This window comes from Oryctolagus cuniculus, chromosome 18 (genome assembly GCF_964237555.1).
Source record: "Oryctolagus cuniculus chromosome 18, mOryCun1.1, whole genome shotgun sequence".
In the NCBI taxonomy this organism is placed as follows: domain Eukaryota; kingdom Metazoa; phylum Chordata; class Mammalia; order Lagomorpha; family Leporidae; genus Oryctolagus; species Oryctolagus cuniculus.
Window position 1 is genome coordinate 49709527 of NC_091449.1, and position 21889 is coordinate 49731415.

Genomic DNA, 21889 nt, shown 5'->3' on the forward strand with positions numbered 1-21889 from the left:
GGATTTCCCAGCTGGATCCCAAATGCCTCCGGCAAAGTTGGCCTCAAAGGACCCACAACTGGGTCCTGGGTCCTCATCCAGGGCAAAGTCTCCTCCTGGGAAAGATCCCGGCTCCTAGGCTCCCAGAGAGGCCCTCCCTAGGGCAGCATGGGGGCACCTCCAGGAGACACATGCGGGGCTGGGACCCAGGCCAGGAGCCACAGTGCGGGGTCTGTGCCCGGGTGAGGGGCACAGGCTCCTCTCCAAAGCACCTCCAGGAGGCGGCAGACCCTGTGCCCCAGCGAGGGTCTTTTGTGCGGTGGGAGCCCAGGAGGTGGGCTGGCTATAAAGAACCAACCCCCTGGGGCCTCTCTGACCCCGTGGGTGCTACTCCAGGTGCAGCTGCAACAGAGGTCTGGAGGTTTCCTTGGACACCCACAAGCTAGGCTGCTCCTCTCCCTGGGAGAGGCCACAGCCCCCATGTCGCTGGCTCCCAGCACCAATCCCAAGGCCACCGTCAAAGGCAGGACGTAGTAGTGCTAGTTGCTCAAGACTCAGAGTAAGGGTAAGGGTGACTCCGCACATGCGTTTGCTCCTCGGCCAGCAGCAGGGCTGGGGGAAGGTCTCTTTTGGAGTCTTATCTGTCACAAACCCGGGGGCAGAGCCGCAGGTCACACAAGGCTTTGCATTGCATCACCTCCGTAAAATGGAGATGACATACCGGGGAGTTCCTCTATAACTCAGTATTTCCTAGCAACTATCAAAAACGGACAGGGAAACAAGTCATTTTAATAATGTATTTTACTTAACCCAATACTATCCAAAACACAAGCATACCTGTTTTTAAAGTTTATTTATTTATTTGCATGTATTTGAATGGCAAAGCAACAGAGAGAGAAAGAAAGGGGGAGAGAGAGAGAGAAAGAGAGAGTGCTTCCATTCACTGATTCGCTCCTCAAATGCCTGCAACAGCCAGGGCTAGGCCAGGATGAAAGCAGGAGCCAGAACTTAATCCAGGTCTCCTGCGTGGGCGGCATCACCTGCTGCCTCCCACGTGCACGTCTGCAGGAAGCCGGCTGAAAGCAGAGGCGGGACTCCATCCCTGGCACTCTAACAGGAAATGCAGACATCCCAAGTGGCAGCTTCATCCACTTTGCCAAAGGACGCCCGTTTTAACATGTCATCAACACAGACATGTTCTTGAGATGTTCTATATTCTCTTTCTGGATTGAGACTTGGAAATCCAGTGAGAATTTTTATACTGCATGATTCATACTAGCCGCATTTCAAACGCTCAAAAGCCATGTGCAGCCAGTGGCTGCCGTATCAGACAATGGATGTCACTCTTTGCAGGGCCGTCTGCTAGCGAGGTGCCTGAGAAGCCCTCTGGCTGGGCCTGCAGCCAGGCAAAGAGGTGGCAGGCAGGAGTGAGATGTCTCTGAGCCTCCAGCCTCCACAAGAGCAGTCTCAGAACATTTGATGCCAAGTTGGCTCCCTCAGCCAGGGTCTTCCTCATCCAGGGCACACCACTGATCCCTTTCACTCTGATACAGGCAAGCAGGCAGCTGGCAAGGAGCAGCCAGCGTCATCAGCCCCTCCCTTCCCTCTCACCTAGCCGCCCGACCCACCCCTCTCTCTGTTCTGGGGCAAACAGCAGTCTCTGTGGAACCACACAGCCACAGACAATGCACGTGGCTGCTGACTGTGTCCTCGGAATGACCTACCGTGAATTATAATATCATTACCATAAAATGACCATGACTGTCACCCCTGCTTCGATCATGCACCAGGTGCTCTAACACTTCCGAGGTTTCCAAGAGTGGCCAGTGCTCAAAGCCCACCCCAGCCGGCGCCCGGCTCACTAGGCTAATCCTCCACCTAGCGGCGCTGGCACACCAGGTTCTAGTCCCGGTCGGGGCGCTGGATTCTGTCCCGGTCGCTCCTCTTCCTGTCCAGCTCTCTGCTGTGACCCAAGAATGCAGTGGAGGATGGCCCAAGTGCTTGGGCCCTGCACCCCATGGGAGACCAGGAGAAGCACCTGGCTCCTGCTTTCGAATCAGCGCGGTGCACCGGCAGCAGCGCACCAGCCGTGGTGGCCATTGGAGGGTGCACCAATAGCAAAAGGAAGACCTTTCTCTCTGTCTCTGTCTCTCACTATCCACTCTGCCTGTCAAAAAAAAAAAAAAAAAAAAAAAAGCCCACCCCAAACACTGTCCTCTGTGAGTATTCCATGAAATCCCACCCAGACTCTACCCACGATGCCCCCGGATCACATAAAGGGATGACCCCTGAACTCACTGCACGCGGCCCACTCTCCAACACGCCCACACTCCCTCCCGAGTGTGTACTGTCCCCTAGCTAACAATAATGTTCCTCTACTAGTACTTACCCACGTCTTATCCTTGAATTCTTTCCTGCATCGAAGACAAGAGCGTGGACCCAGCCAGTCTTTGATGGCACTCCCTCGGCCAGCCTGCAGGACCTCTGCTGTTCAAGGGAGGGGTGGGGTTCCTGAGAAGGGTCCTGGCTAGGGTGAGGGGAGGGGACTTGCTCAATCTGGGAGGGCTCCCTGGAGGCAGGGCCCACAGCCAAGTAGTAGGCAACCCAGGAGAACATCCGATGTTCAGGAGGAAGGTTTGGGGATTCAATTCCTTCAGCCAGGGGTCACCATGGCTGGGTCAACAACGCCACGCAGGCAATCCCAGGGCACCCAGGGAGGAGGAAGGCTGGCTCTCGGCCAGCATGCACACTGATTCCCTACGGGCCGTCTGTCCCCTCCAGGCGGACATCAAGGAAGAGGCCTGGGGGCATCCGGGCTCCTGGGGAAGCTCAAGTTTTCAGGAAGGAGAATGGAGCACTTCCTCCCCCTCCTCCTCCCCCTCCTCCCCCTCCTCCTCCTTCTCCTCCTTCTCCTCCTCTCCCAGCTCCTGCTCTGAGTGACACGTGCTTGGTGCTCCAGGAGTAGATGTCTCGTACCTCCGGTCACTGAGCCCCATCCTCTGGGGACTTTGCCAGGCTGCTCCTGGGTGTTCATGGCCGAGGTTTGAGGGAGGGTTCAACTCCTCCAGGCGAAGAGTCAACAAGCCACCCAGGGAGTCCCAGGGCACCCAAGCGGAGCCCACTGTACAGACAGAACAGCTGAGGCCCCAACAGGGACCCGAGCCCGCCCAGGGGGTGTTGGTGGAAAAGCTAGGATCGAGGGCGCTTCCCTCCATCGGGAGCGTCTCATGGCTCAGAAACACACTGGCCCCGAGAACTCCTGCTCGCCTGTCTCGGAGCCTGCGATCCTGCCGATCCTGCCGTGGGGGCTGCATTTTCCCAGCAGCCCTGGGAGTGCTGCTGCCCCTGGGAGGGACACACAGTGACACCTCGGGAAAAAATTTCCTCACTGCCTCTTCAGCCTTCCATGTGACCGGTGCTCTGTGCCTCAGTTTCCCCATGTGGAAGATGTCAACGGGAGGCTTGAGGGGCCTCAGGCAGGATTTGAGGGAGGAGAGAGTGAGAGCAGGTTTCCCGGAGGCAGAGGCAGAGCTGGGGCGGAGGCTCAGGTTCTAGGTCACCCCCGCCAGGAACTGTACAAGGCGGAGCTCCTGACTGGAGGAGCTGCCTGGGCATCCAGACCTGTGTGCATCGCTGGAGTGGGAGAACGCCTGGCTGAATTTCCCGTCAGGCCTGGCTGTGCAGCGGGGGCTCTGAGCCCGGCAGAAGTGACTCACAGGAAGTGACTTACAGGGAGTCGCAGCTGTGGTGTATCCAAGTCCATGACCCGTGGTCCTTGCGCCGACGAGGTGTGCGCTTTTGGCGATGATGTGTGCGCATTTCAGGCAGGGGCACGGAGACTGCAAGGGTGCTTGGGGGTGGGGGGCAGCTTAGCCTTTGAAGCCTGGCCCCAGCATTAACCCCAGAAGCCTGTGGTTGTTGGGAGCAGCGGAAAGGCCCCGCCGGAGGGGAGCTCTAATCTACAGGGTGCACAGCCACTGGCGTGTGCCCTTTGACCCCAGGCTGGGGGCAGAAGGCTCAGTGCCAACCCACTGCTTTAGCTGGTGCCAGCGGTGGCTCCAGCAACTCCTGGGGGTCCGGGTCAGGGTATCGGCATCCAGCTTTATGGAGCCCGGCACCCAGTGAGGTCGGAGGTCTTGCTGTAGGGGTGTGGAGAGGTGCCAGCGAGCAAGACTGAAGCGGAGGGGGCTGGGGCAAGGAGGAAAACGGGGCAGGTGGCTGGAGCTGGACCTGCCTGGGCCAGCCCGCTCAGCCCTTACTGTAAGCGCGGACTGCGCGAGCCAGAGGGCCTCAGCCCCCGGGGTGCACAGACCCTCCCAGGTCAGGAAATGGGTTCCTGGCTCTGGCTTCACCCTTGCCCGGCCCCAGCTATCACGGGCATTTGGGAAGTGAACCAGAGGATGGGAGCTCTCTGTCTATGTCTCCATCTCTCTCCATCGCTCTGCCTTGCAAATAAATTTTTTTAAAAAATTTTTTGACAGGCAGAGTGGACAGTGAGAGAGAGAGAGAGAAAGGTCTTCCTTTGCCATTGGTTCACCCTCCAGTAGCCACCGCGGCAGGCGCGCTGCGGCCAGCGCACCGTGCTGATCCGATGGCAGGAGCCAGGTGCTTCTCCTGGTCTCCCATGGGGTGCAGGGCCCAAGCACCTGGGCCATCCTCCACTGCACTCTCTGGCCATAGCAGAGAGCTGACCTGGAAGAGGGGCAACCAGGACAGAATCCGGTGCCCCGACCGGGACTAGAACCCGGTGTGCTGGCGCCGCTAGGTGGAGGATTAGCCTAGTGAGCCGCAGCACCAGCCACAAATAAATTTTAAAAGCTTTTTTTTTTTAACCTAAGTACATCTGTATGACCTATACCCAGATCAACAGAAGTTCATAAATCTACCCTAATCCAATCAAGTTACCACCTTCGCAACATCCTGATTTCTAATAGCACGCGTTGCATTTGTCTGGTTCGGAACTTCTACAAAATGAAATCATTCATTTCAGAAACCCCCTTAGTTTCTGGCTTTTTTGCTCACACGATGGTTGTGAGACTGTCAGAGCCCACCTTTTATGTTAATAATTGCAATGCTGGGGCTGACACTGTGGCTTGGTGGGTTAAGCTGCCGTCTGCAGTGCCTGCGTCTCTTATGGGCACCAGTTTGAGTTCTGGCTGCTCCAATTCTGATCCAGCTCCTTGCTGATGTGCCTGGGAAAGCAGCAGAAGATGGCACAAGTGTTTAGGCCCCTGCACCCACATGGGAAAGCAGAAGAAGCTCCTGACTCCTGGCTTCGGCCTGGTGCAGCCCTGGCCATTACAGCCATTTGGGAAGTGAACCAGTGGATAAAAGATCTCTCTATATCTCTGTAACTCTGACTTTCAAATAAAGAAATAAATCTTAAAAAAATTATTGCAATGCCTTTCATTATGAGCCTAAAATGAAATTCAAAGAAAATACAACTTATTCATTGTGAAAAATCAGTTTGATGCCTTAATTTTAAAATAAAATTCATTAATTTATAATATACAATAAAATACACTGACATATACACAATCAAAATGAAAGTTGTGCTTATATACAACTAATGCCATTTTTAACAAAAGTGATACGCATGTTGGGATGTAAATGGTGGGGTGCAAGGGCACCAATAGGACGAGGCCTTCTGATGTTGGGTCCATGTTGAGAAGCCTTGTAACACGGCAGATACACAGCCATCCCACACAGGGGAACACGAGTATCCTCGCTCTTATGGTGTGATTTTCCTAGACGGTAATAACTCCTGGTAAAATTACATCCGACACTGCCTTTAGTCCATTTTCCACTGCTGTCACAAAATACCTGGGGCTGGTAGCTCATAAAAAAGTGGGGGGGGGGGCTGGCGCTGTGGCACAGTGGGTTAATCCTCCGCCTACAGCACCAGCATCCCATATGGGCACCTGTTCTTGTCCCAGCTGCTCCTCTTACAATCCAGCTCTGTGCTATGGCCTGGGAGAGCAGTCGAGGATGGCCCCTGTCCTTGGGATCTTGCACCCACATGGGAGACCTGGAGGAGGCTCCTGGCTCCTGGCTTCGGATGGGCGCTCTGGTTGTTGCGGCCATTTGGGGAGTGGACCAGCAGACGGAAGATCTTTCTGTCTCTCTCTCCCTCATTGTTTGTGGCTCTGCCTCTCAACTGAATAGATAAAAATCTTAAAATAAACAAATAAATAAAAGTGGGCAGCACTGTGGCGTAGTAAAGATGCCACTTGGGATGCCTGCATGCATGGGTGCCCCACGTTGGAGTGCCTGGATCCGAGCCCCTAATCCATTTTGGATCCATTATCCTGATGACATACGCCCCGTGTGGCAACAGATGATGGCTCAACTACACAGGTTCCTCCTCTCATGTGGGAGGCCTGCATGAAGTTCCAGGGTCCTGACACTGGCCTCTTCCTGACCCAGCCCTGCTCTTCACCCTCTGCTACTTCACCCTCTGAAGTAAGTGCCACTCAGGTTCCTGTTTTGCAGATGAGAGTGTCTCGTTGGTTAGGACACTGCTCCAGGGCACTCAGCCAAGACTGGCTCACCTCAGAGCCAAGTCTCAGCCTGGAGCACACTCTGGGTCCTTAAAGAGGAGTTGATCGGCCTCTCCAGCACTTGTCACCTCACGCCACTGCAGTTCTGGGGCTAAACCAGGCTGTGTGGGCCCCACCCACCACCACACCTCCACCACCTGCTCTGGGAAGTGAGATGTTCAGGTGCCTCCTGCAGGCTTTTTACGCCCCCTGGTGGTCAGTTTGGTCTCTGTTCCAGCCTGCCAGCCATTCCCCCAAACCCTGGCTAAGCCGGCAAATAACCTTGCCTGGGGGGTCACTACCGGTCAAACTATTTAGAACATAATACTTTTGCTGTTATTTGCTCTCCCACTTCTCAGGACCCCTAAGCTCTGGCTTCAATTCCTGGCCAAGCTCCACAGTCAACTGGACTAGCTGGCGAAGGGCACGCATGGGAGCGCTGAGTCGGGGCTCCTGTGTCTCCCGAAGGTACGGGGACAGAGGACGTTCCGGTCAGAGGAACAGCAGGCAACAGCCTCGAGGTGGTTACGTGAAAGCGGAGGCGTGAGCCGCCTAGATTAAATGTGACCCAGTCTCCCACATAGCCTGGGAAGGGGGGTGCCCTGATTCCAGAGACAGGCCCTAGTTCTACAGACACAAATAGCTCAGGAGCCAAAGAAAAGAGGGCAGCTCCACCCTCACACCCCGCACACTTCTCCCGAACTCATTCCACCGTCAATGTGTTGCTGGGCCCCCGCAAGCGACATGGGAATGGCTGTCCAAACGGAGACACCAAGTACAGGTCCCTCACCCAAGTCACGCGTGCAGTCAGCAACAGTGGTGGGGCTCTCGAGCCTGCTTGTGCCAAAACCCAGCTGCCCCCACGTCACACGGAGACCCTGTGCCCGCGGAGGCTCTTGTCTTCTGGAAAAGCAGATGGAAAGAATGGTCAGGGAGGGCGCTGTGGAGCAGCAGGATAAAGCCCCGGCCTGCAGTGCCGGCATCCCATTTGGGCACTGGTTCAAGTCCTGGCTGCTCCACTTCTGATCCAGCTCTCTGCTATGGCCTGGGAAAGCAGTAGAAGATGGCCCAAGCCCTTGGGCCCCTGCACCCGTGTGGGAGATCTGGAAGAAGCTCCTGGCTTCAGGTCAGCTCAGCTCTGGTCGCTGCGGTCATTTAGGGAGTGAACCAGCGTACGGAAGACCTCGCTCTCGCTCTCGCTCTCTCTCTCTGGCTCTACCTCTCTCTGTAACTCTGTCTTTTAAATAAATAAAATAAATCTCTTAAAAAAAAAAAAAAAAAGAATGATCAGGGGCTTAGCACTGGGTCCAGGAGCCTCAAGGCCTCAGTGTCATCCTGGTCTCAGCAGGGAAAAAGAGAAAAAAAAACCTCAGTCTGGGTTCTCAGCCTTCTACAGATGGTTCAAGGGCAAGTTTGCAGGCTTTAAAAAAGATGCTCTACAGGCCAGCGCCGCGGCTCACTAGGCTAATCCTCTGCCTGCGGCGCCGGATTCTGTCCCGGTTGCTCCTCTTCCAGTCCAGCTCTCTGCTGTGGCCTGGGAAGGCAGTGGAGGATGGCCCAAATGCTTGGGCCCTGCACCCATGTGGGAGACCAGGAGCAAGCACCTGGCTCCTGGCTTCAGATCAGCACAGAGCGCCGGCCGTAGCGGCCATCTGGGGGGTGAACCAATGGAGGGAAGACCTTTCTCTCTGTCTCTCTCTCACTGTCTACCTCTGCCAGTCAAAAAAAAAAAAAAGATATTTTACTTCTTTATTTGTATTTGAAAGACAGAGACAGATGGAGAGAGTGTTAGGCTGCCACAAAACACACTAAACACCGGAGTAAGGGAAAGAGTTTGTTGGGGGAAACCCGACAGACCAGAGGGAAGGGGCAAGGAAGGAAAAGAGGGAGGAGGAGAGCGTGAGAGAGAATGAGCAAGAGAGATCAAGAGATGGGGGGAAGAGAGAGAGAGAAGGAGATCGGGAAACAGAGAGAAAGAGAGCCACGTGTTTAGGAACAGGTACTTTTAAAGGGGGGGGGGCGGGCGGGCAGGGAAGTAGGAGCATTGAGTACCATTAGGATGGGGGTGGGGCTGACACCAGTGGTTGGGCCTTGTGGCCACCTGGCTTCCAGCAATGGTGGCAGGGGCACCAACAGAGAGATCTTCCATCTGCTGGTTCACTCCCCGGATGCCCATCTGCAGCTTGGGCTAGGCCGGGCGGAAGCCAGGAGCCTGGAACTCACTTGGGTGGCAGGAACCCAAGTGAGTTAACTTAACTCAGGTGTGCATTAGCAGGAAGCTCCGCCCAAGATGTGGGCATTCCAAGTGGCATCTTAACTGCTGCACTGAGGCACCCACAAGTGGGTAGGCTTTGACTGTGGCTATTGGCTGGGTTTTCCAGGAGCCTGTTGGACCCACACTCACCTGGCATCCACACACACACACACATACACCCAGGCAGCGGAGGAAGGAAGGACGGAGCTTAGACCACACCCATACTCCTGGTCAGCACCCGTGGAGGCAGAGGCCCCATATCAATTAGGGTCTTTATCTGACAATGAATATGCAAAAAAGCAACACTGCAGGGAACAGCGGTTTCCCATCCGGCCTCGGAGACCCTCTGTCTGGCCCCTTGGAGACTAGGGGGCAGCCCAGGGGCCAGGGCCCAGGCCCAGCTCAGCCGCAGGCTTCTAGCGGAAGTGGGTTCAGGCCTCAGGATTTTATTTTACATCTCAAAGGACGGACATCAGAGTGCAGGGTTTCCCCAGCAAAGAGGAGTTTCCTGCAGAGATGACTGGATTGGCTGTCATGAAGTTCCTTCTCCAGGATAACTTGTCAGAGCCCGAGCTTTGTAGGCGGGGCAGGCAGCCAGGCCAGAAAATCCCAGCTCTCCCTCGGAACTCACCAACTCCGCCCTTAGCCCGCTGCACTTCTCTTTCCCAGCAATGTTCTTTCCCAGATTCCTCCAGCTGGCTCCAGACTTCCTTATCTCTCTCCAAAGCCTATCTTATCAGAGAAGTCATCCTGATTGCCTGATCCAAGCTCCAGTCGCACCCCTGGGGCCAGGGTGAACTCTGCCCTCCTCCCAGCTGCTTCCCCAGCCCCAGGACAATGGGCTGTGCAGTGTCCTCTTCCCTCCCACTCCTGCACTAGCCTGCGAGGCATGAGGCACGCTGGGTGTTAAAAGACTGGGGCTCGGTCTGCTCTGCTGGCAATTCCATGCACACCCTGGGAGGCAGCAGGTGATGGCTCACTTACTTGGGTCCCTGCTGCCTTCGTGGGGGTTCTCTTGGCTTGGGCTGAACAGCTGCGACTGTTGCAGGTGTTTATAGGAGTGAACCAGAGCGTGGAGGATCTGTCTGCCTGTGTCCCTCTCTGTCTCTCTGCCTTTCATATGAAGTCAAAATAAATAAAACAGAAAGTAAGGGGATACATGGAAAGGAAAAAAAAATATGGTAAGAGTGGCCAAGGCCCACAGACAAGCACTGTTCATTGCTGGCTTGAGTCCTGCTAACCTTTTTGCTGCAAGCTATGGCTGCTCAACCTGCAGAGGCGATGGTCAGGGGCAGCTGGTGTAACTGTCAAGGTGGGGCGGTGGTCGAGGACACGCAAGACTTCAGGACAGGCAGGTGAGCTTCAGAAGCGCCACGGCCCTGGCTGTCCTGGCCAGTGAATATTGGAGGTTGGAGACCACATGAGGGGCTTGGATTAGGGTGGGGAGCTGAAGGCAAATGGGCGACTGGAGAGGTCTTTAGGAGCCAGGATCGCATGATTCCACACTTGAAAGGAAGGTGGGGAGGCCAGGGGGGCACCAAGATGACCCCCCAGGCTTCTGGCTTGGACCTCAACACAAACAGCCAGGGACGTCACCGACAAAGAGGAGGAAAGGAAGAGAGGGTTGGCGGCAAGAGGCGCTCAGGGCAAGTTAACCACTGAACGCCCACGGGGCCTCCGGACGGGAGTTGTCCCAGGGGTTGCTAGTACGGGTGCGGTGGCTAGGAGGAAGCCGTGGGACGTTACCAACAGGAAGTGACTGGAGTGGCAGCTCGCCTCGGGGGCGTTCAGAGTGACGACGGTCAGGTAGCTGGGGTGTGCAGACACGTGACTGCCCGGCCCCCGCAGTCCCGCGCTCTAAGATCCTCAGAATCTGGGTGCGGAGAGGCCGAGGGGGGCGGTGCCGGCCACTCCCGGTTTAGCCTTTCGGCCAGCCTCCTGCCCTCTGCAGCCATTGGGCAATCTCACCGTCCATCAAGGGCCCGCCTCCGCAGATGAACCAATAGGAAATGGTAGGAGGGCGCTTTCTTCCGGAGCTGGGTCCCTCCTTGAGGGGCCGCGCTGGGGAGGAGAGACTCGGGTGGCGGCGGCTGCAGCGGCGTTGTGCGAGGACTCGGAGCTGACGGGACCGACCCGACGGCAGCGGCAGCGGCTGGCGCGAAGAGGACGAGGGTCCGAGGTAGGTAGTGGACCAAGGAGGGGCGTGGGCGCCGCGGCCTGCTCGCCCGGCCTCTCCCCGGTCCGGCGACACTGGCTCAGGCGATGGGGCGGAGAACCGAGGTGAGGTGAAGTGAGGCGAGGGGGCGGGCTCGGGGCCCGGACGGACTAGCCGGGCCCGCGATCACCGTCACCCTGCTTGCGCGCTGGCGCCACGTGGGTGCGCGGACTCACCGGGGCCCGCACCCGTGGCGTTGGCCCTGCGAGCACCCCAGTGCGCTCGACGACCCTCCGAACGCCCACCGTTCCCAAGCTGGGACGCGGAGGCTCGGAGACGCCCGGGACCGGGCCGCGCCAGGGTCTGCGGCTGGGTGACCCCCGAGCCGGGGCACCAGCCGCAGAGGCTGCGACCAGAGACTTGAGCGGGGTGGGGGGATCTGTGCGTTTTGTTTAGGGGCGCGAAACTGGTCCGGGCAGTTTACCCGGAGGGTGGGGCGCCCTCTGCACCCCGCGACCCACAGCTGCTGCCCCAGGGTGGGCGGGGTGGGCTCCGCGGGGTCTTTGGAATTCCTAAATGAAATCTAAACGCTCGTGGGGAATGCGCCTCGTTTCGCTCACGCGAGAAAAGCTAGTGAAAATAGGGTAGTTGTGTGGGTTTTTTGTTTGTTTGTTGTCCAAGGAAAAATACCACCCGAGGCTGGTGAAGGTCCTAGGAAACCTTTGTGTCCCACGGAGGCAAATTCGAAGCAGTTGGAAATGACCTTGGCAGCGAGCTTCGCCCTTTGGCCTCCTAATTCCTCGCTTGGAAATAAGCAGGATGAGACCTAAGTTGGGAGAGTCTGCAGGAGGCAGTACACAGCAAGTTCGTGGGGTTGACCTCTACATCCCCGGAGACTGAGAATAGCTTAGTAAATTGGGATTGTTCCTGTTGAAATGGTGTCGCTCTTTCAAACAAATTTCAAAAAGTAAAATCAATAAAAAGATAAGTCTATGTTGGTGCAAAATGTCTTCATACTGCACTTTTAAAAATTAAAGATTTAATTTGGGGCCGGCACTGTGGCAAGGCAGGTCAAGCCACTGCCTGCAGGGCTGGCATCCCATATGGGCACCGGTTCAAGTCCCAGCTGCTCCATTTCAGAAGAGAGACTTCTCTCTCTCTGCCTCTGCCTCTCTGTAACTCTCTGCCTTTCAAGTAAACTCTCTGCCTTTTTAAAATAATTTTTAAAATTTATTTAAAAGGCACTGTTAGAGAGGGAGAGACAAAAAGAGGGAAAGCTTCCATCTTTCTGGTTCACTCCTGACGTGGCTGCAATGGCCGGGGCTGGGCCAAGCAGAAGCCAGGAGCCTGGAACTCCACCCTGGTCTCCCAATGTGGATCCGGGGAGCCCAAGTACTTGTGCCATCCTCTGCTGCTCTCGCAGGTGCATTAGCAGGGAGCTAGGTTGGAAGTGGAGCAGCCTCAGCTCCAACCAGCGCCCATACGGGATGCGGGCATCACTAGCGGCGGCTTTACCCACTACAACACAACACCGGCCCCCTGTATTCTGAGTGTAGCCAGCTCTACATGTGCCATTTATTAAGGTTTCTTTTTCTTTTTTTTTTTTTTTGACAGGCAGAGTGGACAGTGAGAGAGAGACAGAGAGAAAGGTCTTCCTTTGCCATTGGTTCACTCTCCAATGGCTTCTGCAGCTGGCACGTTGCGGCCGGCGCACTGCGCTGATCCAATGGCAGGAGCCAGGTACTTATCCTGGTCTCCCATGGGGTGCAGGGCCCAAGCACTTGGGCCATCCTCCACTGCACTCCCGGGCCACAGCAGAGAGCTGGCCTGGAAGAGGGGCAATCAGGACAGAATCCGGCGCCCCGACCGGGACTAGAACCCGGGTGCTGGAGCCGCAAGGCGGAGAATTAGCCTAGTGAGCCGCGGCGCCAGCCATTTATTAAGGTTTCTGTCAACAACAGATCCTGTGTACAGTGGAGGTCCCCTGAGGCAGTTCCTCAGGGTGCGGCAGCTGGCTCTGTGTGTGACGTTCCGACCACGTGTCAGAGTGCCACGGGACTCTAGCTTGCTTTGGATCAGCTCTGTTTCAGGATATTGGCCAATTAAACGTTTCAGAAGTCAGTCTTTGTAAGAAATCAGATTCGAATTTTTCTTGAACTCTTTGATTTTCAGGTGTAAACACGGTCTTGACATAGTTGCTGACGGAGTTTCAGAATGTCGGGTACGGTGTCCTCCCGGATCTTAAGTTCCGCCAGGAAGAGCGTTGCCACGTGGCAAGGGGGCAGACGTTTGTATTCAAGATATGTCCTGCAGAGGAGTCTGAGAGGGAGGTTCTTTTCCCAGGCGCCACCCACCTTACAAAGCAAATTCCCGGCTGGTGGCTTTGCCCTGCAGAAAGCCTGCAGACACACGTCGACGGAGGAAGAGGATTTCCACTTGCAGCTCGGCCCCGAGCAGGTAAATGAAGTGCTTCGGGCCAGCGAGTTGACCCACAAGATTCTCAACCTCAACAGCGGAGCCCCGAATTCAGTGTTGCGATTTGAAAGCAACCAGCTGGCTGCCAATTCCCCCGTGGAGGACCGGCGAGGCGTGGCCTCCTGCCTGCAGACCGACGGACTGATGTTCGGGGTCTTCGATGGACATGGTGGTCCCGCATGCGCACAAGCCGTGAGCGAGAGACTCTTCTACTATGTGGCGGTGTCCCTGATGTCCTATCAGACCCTGGAGCAGATGGAGGGAGCCATGGAAAACATGAAGCCCGTGCTACCCATCCTGCAGTGGCTGAAGCACCCAGGGGACAGCATCTACAAGAATGTCACCTCGGTGCACCTCGACCACCTCCGCGTCTACTGGCAGGAACTGCTTGACCTGCACATGGAAATGGGACCGAGCATCGAAGAGGCATTGATACACTCCTTCCAAAGACTGGATTCTGACATCTCGCTGGAAATCCAGGCCCCCCTGGAGGACGAGATGGCCAAGAACTTGTCGCTCCAGGTCGCCTTCTCTGGGGCAACAGCCTGCATGGCCCACATCAACGGCCTGCACTTGCATGTGGCAAACGCCGGTGACTGCCGGGCCATCCTGGGTGTGCAGGAGGACAACGGCAGGTGGTCTTGTCTGCCCCTTACCCGTGACCACAATGCCTGGAACGAGGCCGAGCTGTCCCGGCTGAAGAGGGAGCACCCCGAGTCAGAGGGCAGGACGATCGTCGTAGATGACAGGCTGCTAGGCATCCTGCTGCCCTGCAGGGCCTTCGGGGACGTTCAGCTCAAGTGGAGCCCGGAGCTGCAGCGCAGCGTCCTGGGGAGGGGCTTCGACACAGAGGCCCTCAACATTTACCAGTTCACGCCCCCCCACTACCACACGCCGCCCTACCTGACTGCCAAGCCCGAGGTCACGTACCACAAGCTGAGGCCCCAGGACAAGTTCCTCGTGCTGGCCTCCGATGGCCTGTGGGACGTGCTGAGCAACGAGGACGTGGTGAGGCTGGTGGTGGGGCACCTGGCCGACGTGGGTCGGCACAAGCCAGACCTGGCCCAGGGACGCACCAACCTGGGGCTCATGCAGAGCCTGCTGCTGCAGAGGAAAGCCAGCGGGCTCCCCGCGGCCGACCGAAATGCGGCCACGCATCTGATCAGACACGCCCTGGGCAGTAATGAATACGGCGAGATGGAGCCGGAGCGGCTGACGGCCATGCTGACGCTGCCGGAGGACCTGGCGCGGATGTACCGGGATGACATCACTGTCACTGTGGTCTATTTTAACTCAGACTCCATTGATGCTTATTACCGGGGCGGTTAAGAGCCTCCCAGCCTACAGCCAAGGCAAGCGTAAATGCTCTTGAAAATATTTTCACGTATGCTATAAGCAAGCTGTTCAAACCTTACTGTTCTAAGGGCAGGCAGACGTCGCTTGCTGAATGATTGGCCAACACGAGGAGGTGGAGAAAAGCCTTGATTGAAAACAATAGCAGTGGTTTCCTTCGCGTTCTGCTTAACTACCCTCTGCAGAGGGCAGGCCTTGGAGGCTGTGTCTTTTGCGTCCTCTCATAAAGAGGCTCAATGCTGTCAGCCCAGGCCTGTGGAGGGTAAATTTAATCATGATTCCAAGAAGAAAAACTGCAGGCTCTTCCGAGGCCCAGCTGCAAAAACCTGCAAATTGGATCATTTTCTTGAATTCAGTCACATTTCTAGGCAACCAAGTTTTTGTTTTCATTTTTTTTTTAAGTCCTAAAGCTTAAGTTTACAACGCATACCACAGCACACGTGTCTCTGTTGTGACGATCTCTGTTGTGATTGTGGACACATTTTGTGATACTGCATTCCAGTTCCATCTTAGTTTGATTCCTGCTGCTTGGAGGCAGGCTCACCGCCAGCGTGACTGGGCCTGGCCCCCCGGGACCAGCTGAATTCACTTCTACGGCTTTCGGTCCCCTCCACGGAGACCCTCCCCAGAATCTTTGAGCCATAGGTAACTTGTGTCTAAGCCTTAACTCTGAGCCTTTCTTGCATTAGTGAACTCTCCTTCCTGACTCACTCTAGGGGTTATTTATGGCACCTAACCTTGCTGATCATACCTCTCAGACATCCTCCTGTTCATTCCCCCTGACGCGTCCTACCTCTGCTCTGCTCTGCTGCTGCCGGCACAGTACGGCCTGGAGAGACGCCTTCGCCTGTTCCCTCTCCAGACGGTTGCGGGGAAGTTGATCAGATGCTCTGGCACGTGGTGGTCCTGACGGGTGTTCAAGGCAGGACAGGTGTACTCGGCGGACGGCAGACTTGAGAGTCAGCCCGAATCTGGAAAGGGGAATTCGCGAAGGGCCTCAGAACAGTCCCCGCAGCGGAGGCCTTCTGTCTGCGTCGCGGGAGGCAGTGGGGAGGAGAGAGGAGTGTGGCTTACCAGATGGGACGCTTGTCGCTAGCCTGGAGAACTGGGCAGTCCCGTTGCTCAGGTATTACACCGCATTTAGCCTGCCCAGCTGGGACAAAAACACAAGTGGAACTTATCGTGGTTTCCGTGGGCCGCAGAGCCTGTGTTTACTTGAACATTAAGCCACGTGGAGCCTTTCGGGGGTGTGAATTTCATCTTATGAATTGCTGTGGCATTGACACAACAGGAAATGTGTCCCTAAATGGAAACACAGCTATAATCCCACAGAACCGACAGTGTTGTTTTCCTGTAGCGCATCAGGAAAAAGTCTTCAGTGTAGTTCAGCGACATTACTCGATCCCCTCTCACCCCCTCATGCCACCCGCTGGAAAGAAAAGCAAAATCGCTCTGTCTGGCTTCCTCATTTCTGTCTGTGGTGCAGCTGACAGTTCAGGCAAGGGTTGGGATCCTGCTTGCTTGGGGATGTTTTTCTGTGCATTTTCCAGTGCTATTGTTCAGTGCTGTGGCTTCAGCTAAGAAATCTCAAGTACTTGAGCTTAAGCCTTGGTCCATTTGTCCAGCAACCATTGTGGTTCTTCCAGACCTTAAAGACCTTAACTGAAAAACAAGACGTGAACCGCTACCATCTGCTAATGTGACGGTTTGTTGCTAGAACTGAGAACTCCACTTGTCTGGCGTCTTGCTCTTTGTTCTCTGTGCCAGCTAAGTCCCGGAGTGCCCTCAGAGCCTGTACTGGCGTAGAGTGTCTGCCTTCTCCTTTGAAGTCCAAGTCATAAATGTCTCTGATTCAGTAACTTGTGAGGCAGCTGAGAGAACACAGACTTCGCACCTGTGTCTCCGAGCCTATCTGTGTTTCTTCGCCGCCTGATAGGTTTCCCTGCTTGGGAGCGGATGTATGGAGAAGAAAGGCCAAATGATTGCCCATCCTTTTCCACTGTGAACTCTCGTTTCTTTCCATGAATGCTCCAGGGAGCACTCCCTCCCCATTAGGCTGCAGTGTATCTGTCTCCTTGACCACGGTTCTGCTGTCGGTGGCCTTCAATAAGCACGTGGGCTACTGCTTCCAGACACTGAGATCTGAGAGGAGGCTGGTGGTTCTCATCATATCTTCCAAAGCACTTACTCCTTTTACGTAGAGATGTCCATATCGAGAGTTTTAAAATGAACTAAAAGCTGAGATTGAATGCTTAATATTTTAGATGCAACTTGAAGGAAGCATGCTTTGGTGCTTAAAATTGCTTATTTATTATGTTAGGTAAGGAGCTTTGATAATATTGGCATCATATATGATCTTATATGTAAATAAGTCTGGGGCCTGGGGATGGGACAAAATGGATAGAGAAGATGATATTAGTCCTAAATTCAAGTTAGTGTGCCAGATCCAGTGACGTAAATTCTACATTTTGAGATGAGCTCTGTGACATCAGAGCTCATTTACTATAAACTTGAGGTATGTTAATGAATGTGTTTTCCCAGGCGTGCGTTAGGCCTGGATCTCTCCGCTGAGACACTATTGAGTTGGCAGCTTTCACACAGAAGTGAAAACTATGCAGCTCGAACATGAGTTAATTTGGGAAGAGTATTGTTCTGTGCAACCAAAAATTGTGCTCAGGGTGGGTTTGGCTTGGCTTTTTGGTTCATTAGCCCCTGATGGACCCGTCTGCAATTGGGATTTTTGGCTTTTGGGAAGACTTAATTCCCCGGTTTGAACCAGAATATCCTGGAGTGGAGCCACCCCGGCTTCATCTTGAAGTGGTTCATTCGTCTCTGGAGCGGTGCAGCCTGTGGTGTGAGCTGCCGCCGTGTCACCTGGTGGGACCCTTGGATGCTCATCTCCTGAGCCCACTGAGGCTCTGCCCCTTGCTCCTTGTGCACCCGATGTCTAACTTGTCTCCTGAAAAATATTTCTGGCCAAGCATTTTCGTAGAACATTTATTAATTGTGTTCTTTAGTAATTACTGCCGTTTGTATGTCTAGCGGTTTACCCATGTCTGTATCTGCCACTGATTTTCTAACCATTAGAGATATTGAAGCAAAGCATAAATAAAAGGCCACGTGAAATGTGCTTTCTCTCAAGCTGGATACTGGTTGCTTCTGTATTGGGGTTGTTGCGAGATTAGGTCAACCTTTGTCCCACCCCCTTCCTCTCACCGTGGGAGATTTCAGGCTGCTTGGAAGTCCACCCAAAGGAGAAGCACGAGACTCTGAATGTTTTTGGCACTGTTGACTGCACAGGAAGTCCTCATTATGTGTTGACCATGAGAACGAGGAAGAGGAAGTGGAGCCTTTTGTTGTGGGGGTCTCCACACACACACGGGGTCACGGCTGCTGGGATTTCATAGCCAGCTGAGTTCTTCAAACCACCTTGTAGGACCGGGCTGGTGCAGAGCCAGGCAGCCGCCTGGATGGAACGCGATGACCCCTCTGCATCCCACCCCCTGGCTGATCCGTCTCCCTGCACCAGGAGGGATGTAGTTCAGTTATAAGGACATTCTTGTAGGCTCTTTTTAAAATTTATATTACAACAAAGGTTTTTTTTATTTTTTTAATTTTTTTTTATTTTTGACAGGCAGAGTGGACAGTGAGAGAGAGAGAGAGAGAAAGGTCTTCCTTTGCCATCGGTTCACCCTCCAATGGCCGCCGCGGCTGGCGCACCATGCTGATCCGATAGCAGGAGCCAGGAGCCAGGTGCTTTTCCTGGTCTCCCATGGGGTGCAGGGCCCAAGCACCTGGGCCATCCTCCACTGCACTCCCTGGCCACAGCAGAGAGCTGGCCTGGAAGAGGGGCAACCAGGACAGAATCCGGCGCCCCAACCGGGACTAGAACCCGGTGTGCCGGCACCGCTAGGCGGAGGATTAGCCTGGTGAGCCGTGGCGCCGGCCTTTCTTTTTTTTTTTTTTTCCTTTTCTTTGACAGGCAGAGTGGACAGTGAGAGAGACAGAGAGAAAGGTCTTTCTTTTTTCCATTGGTTCACCCTCCAATGGCCGCCGCGGCCAGCACGCTGCGGACGGCGCACCACGCTGATCCGAAGCCAGGAGCCAGGTACTTCTCCTGGTCTCCCATGGGGTGCAGGGCCCAAGCACTTGGGCCATCCTCCACTGCACTCCCTGGCCACAGCAGAGAGCTGGCCTGGAAGAGGGGCAACCGGGACAGAATCCGGTGCCCGGACCGGGACTAGAACCTGGTGTGCCGGCGCCGCAAGGCAGAGGATTAGCCTAGTGAACCGCGGCGCTGGCCTTACAACAAAGGTTTTTAAAAATTTGTATTTGAAAGAGAGACAGAGATCTCCTGTACTCTGGTTCATTCCTCAAATGTCTGTAACATCTTGAACTGGGCCAGGCTGAAGCCAGGAGCCTGGAACTCTTATCTGTGTATCCCACATGGGTGGCAGGGACCCAGGTACCTAAGCCATTGGCCCTGAGTGGGTACTTAAAATGCAAATCCAAATATTAAGTCATCAACACTCTAGTGTGAGCTGGGATGCCCACCAGAAAGAGGAAGTGTGGAGTCTGGTAACGGCAGGAGCATCATTTTCTGTGGCTGTAACTGAATGCCACAGACTGGGCAGTTTTATTCTGCTCCCAGGTGTGGGGGCCGAGAGCGCCGAGGTCGAGGGGCTGCACCTGGTGAAGTCTTCTTGTTGCTGGGGCCTCTGCGGTGTCCCCAGGCACGAAGGCCCAGACAAGAGGGGCACAAACAAGAGAAAGAGCCTGGCTGGCTTTGTAACAGATCTACCCGTTAGATCTAGAGATTATGCGGTAGTCCACGGGTGGATTCCTCCACGAGGGCAGAAGCCTCACCACCTAACTGTCTCTTTAAGGGCCTGCCTGGGACTGCCTCCTAGTACCTTGTGATGGGGATTCTAGGTCCCTGTGAGTTTTGTGGGGACATTCAAGCCCTACCCAGCTATTACATCCCCCTTCGTAACCTCATAGAGCTGAGACCCAGAGGTTGAAACATGCCCACAGCACCATGGTAGGACCTGGATTTGAACAAAGTCCAAACCAGCATTGTCCCAATACTGGGCTTCCAGAACGGGGTAATGATGCATGGAAAATCTTTTTGTACAGTTTTGGGGGAGGGTGAGTGGAATGGGAGGAGAGAGAGTGGTGCTGAAAGGAAACAGAAGGCTTTTTGTTTGTTTGTTTGCTGCTGAGAGTAAAATAGTCCAGCTCTCTGCTGCGGCCCGGGAGTGTAGTGGAGGATGGCCCAAGTCTTTGGGTCCCTGCACCCACATGGGAGACCCAGAAGAGGCTCCAGGCTCCTGGCTTCAGATCAGCACAGTTCCGGCCTTTGTGGCCATTTGGGGAGTGAACCAGCAGATGGACGACCTCTTTCTCCCTCTGCTTCTTCTGGGCAAAAAAAAAAAAAAAAAAAAAAAAAAAAAAAAGAGCTGTTTGGGCTCTTTAACCAGAGAGGGAACCCTAAATGGTCCGTAGCCTGGTGGCCTTCTGAATGATGGTGGCCGGCCCTGCACGTGAGCCAGGGTCTTTGCCCCACTGGCCCCTGACCTCCTCTCCTTAGCAGCAGGCCTGTCCCTGGCTGGGGAGTGGCCTGGTTGGGAGGAGCGAGCGGGGAATAAGGAGGCCAGTGTTTCAGTTCTGACTTCAGCTGGCAAGGGCGTTCGCAGGCTGGGGCTCATTCCTCCCCCGCACCCCCAGAAAGTGGTCAGAGGAAGGACTCTCCAAAGCCCCCTCTGTCGCAGATCTCCGCCCGGCCTGCCTCTTCGGGGTGCTGGAGAGCCCTTGGTGTCCCCTGAGCAGATGCACAGAAGGAATGCTTGAGCCGCGCACGCCCTGGGGCCAGGCACACACCCTGCCCAGCTGACAAGCCTAGGACAGAAGGGCCAGCCCGGGAAGTCCAGCAGGTCAGGGGAATGGGCCCTGAGGGCACAGCAGAGATAAGGGCCACTGAGGCCTGTTGTTGTGCTGTGGGTTAAGCCACCACCTGTGATGCCCGCATCCCACTTGAGCCCCAGTTGGGGTTCTGGCTGCTCCACTTCCCAACCCGCTCCATGCTAATGCATCTGGGAAAGCAGCGGAAAATGGCCCAAGTGCTTGGGGCCCTGCCGCCCATGTGGGAGACCTGCGTGAAGCTCCCAGCTTCTTATTTGACCTGGCCCAGCCCGAGTTTTTGCGTGAACCAGCAATTGAAAATGCTCTCTCTCTCTCCCTCCCTTCCTCCCTCCTTCTCTCTCTCTCTCTTTCTCTCTCTCTCTCTCTCTGCAACTCTGCTTTCAAATAAATAGATTTTAAAAGAGAGAGAGAGTGAACTTTGCACGAAGGTGTGGCAGAGCCGGCCCCCTGTGGCTGTGTGGACAAGGAGTCATCCCTCACAATCCCTCTGGGGATGGGCAAGTGAGTCGGCAGGTGCAGTGGCTTCAGGAAGGGCTGTGGCCTGGCTGGCTCTTTATCTGCCTGGAGGTGGGACGCAGGGCAGAGCAGGCAGTCCTGCCTCGATGTCCCCACGTTCCCTGTGCTCTTGGGCATTTGTGCCTGTTTGTCTCCTGCACTAGGTGCATACAAGCTGATTATGAAACGAGTGCAGGTGGATGAGTGGACAGAAGGCAGGACGGTGTGGGGAGAGTGGACAAGCGGGAGGGAAGCAGTGACTGTGTGGAAGTGACTGAAGGGAGAAGAGTGGGTGGAGAGGGCCCAGTAGCAGAAAAACACTGTGGGTGCAGTTGAATAGAAATGAACAATTGGGGGCCCGGCGCTGTGGTACAGCAGGTTAACACCCTGGCCTGAGGTGCCAGCATCCCATATGGGTGCTAGTTCGAGACCCAGCTGCTCCACTTCCGATCCAGCTCTCTGCTGTGGCCTGGGATAGTAGTATAAGATGGCTTAAGTCCTTGAGCCCCTGCACCTACATGGGAGACCCAGAAGAAGCTCCTGGCTCCTAGCTTTGGCACAGCTCAGGCCATTGAGGCCATCTGGGGAGTGAACCAGTGGATGGAAGACCCCTCTCTCCTTCTCTACCTCTCTTTATAACTCTGTCTTTCAAATAAATAAAATAAATTTTTTTTTGACAGGCAGAGTGGACAGTGAGAGAGAGAGACAGAGAGAAAG

The 21889-nt window shown here is 55.1% G+C and overlaps 1 protein-coding gene across 1 annotated transcript; it reads left to right on the forward strand.

Moving 5' to 3' along the window:
• Positions 1-10777: 10777 nt before the first annotated feature.
• On the forward strand, positions 10778-17896 carry PDP2 (pyruvate dehydrogenase phosphatase catalytic subunit 2). The gene is made up of 2 exons (XM_008257397.4): positions 10778-10951; positions 13100-17896. Exon 2 carries the CDS (start codon positions 13142-13144, stop codon positions 14729-14731), a length of 1590 nt encoding a protein of 529 aa, XP_008255619.1. The 5' UTR covers positions 10778-10951; positions 13100-13141; the 3' UTR covers positions 14732-17896.
• The last annotated feature ends 3993 nt before the right edge of the window (positions 17897-21889 follow it).

Excerpts from the sequence above, each read along its gene's own strand:
- PDP2 (XM_008257397.4), top strand. The coding sequence starts at position 13,142 with ATGTCGGGTACGGTGTCCTCCCGGATCTTAAGTTCCGCCAGGAAGAGC.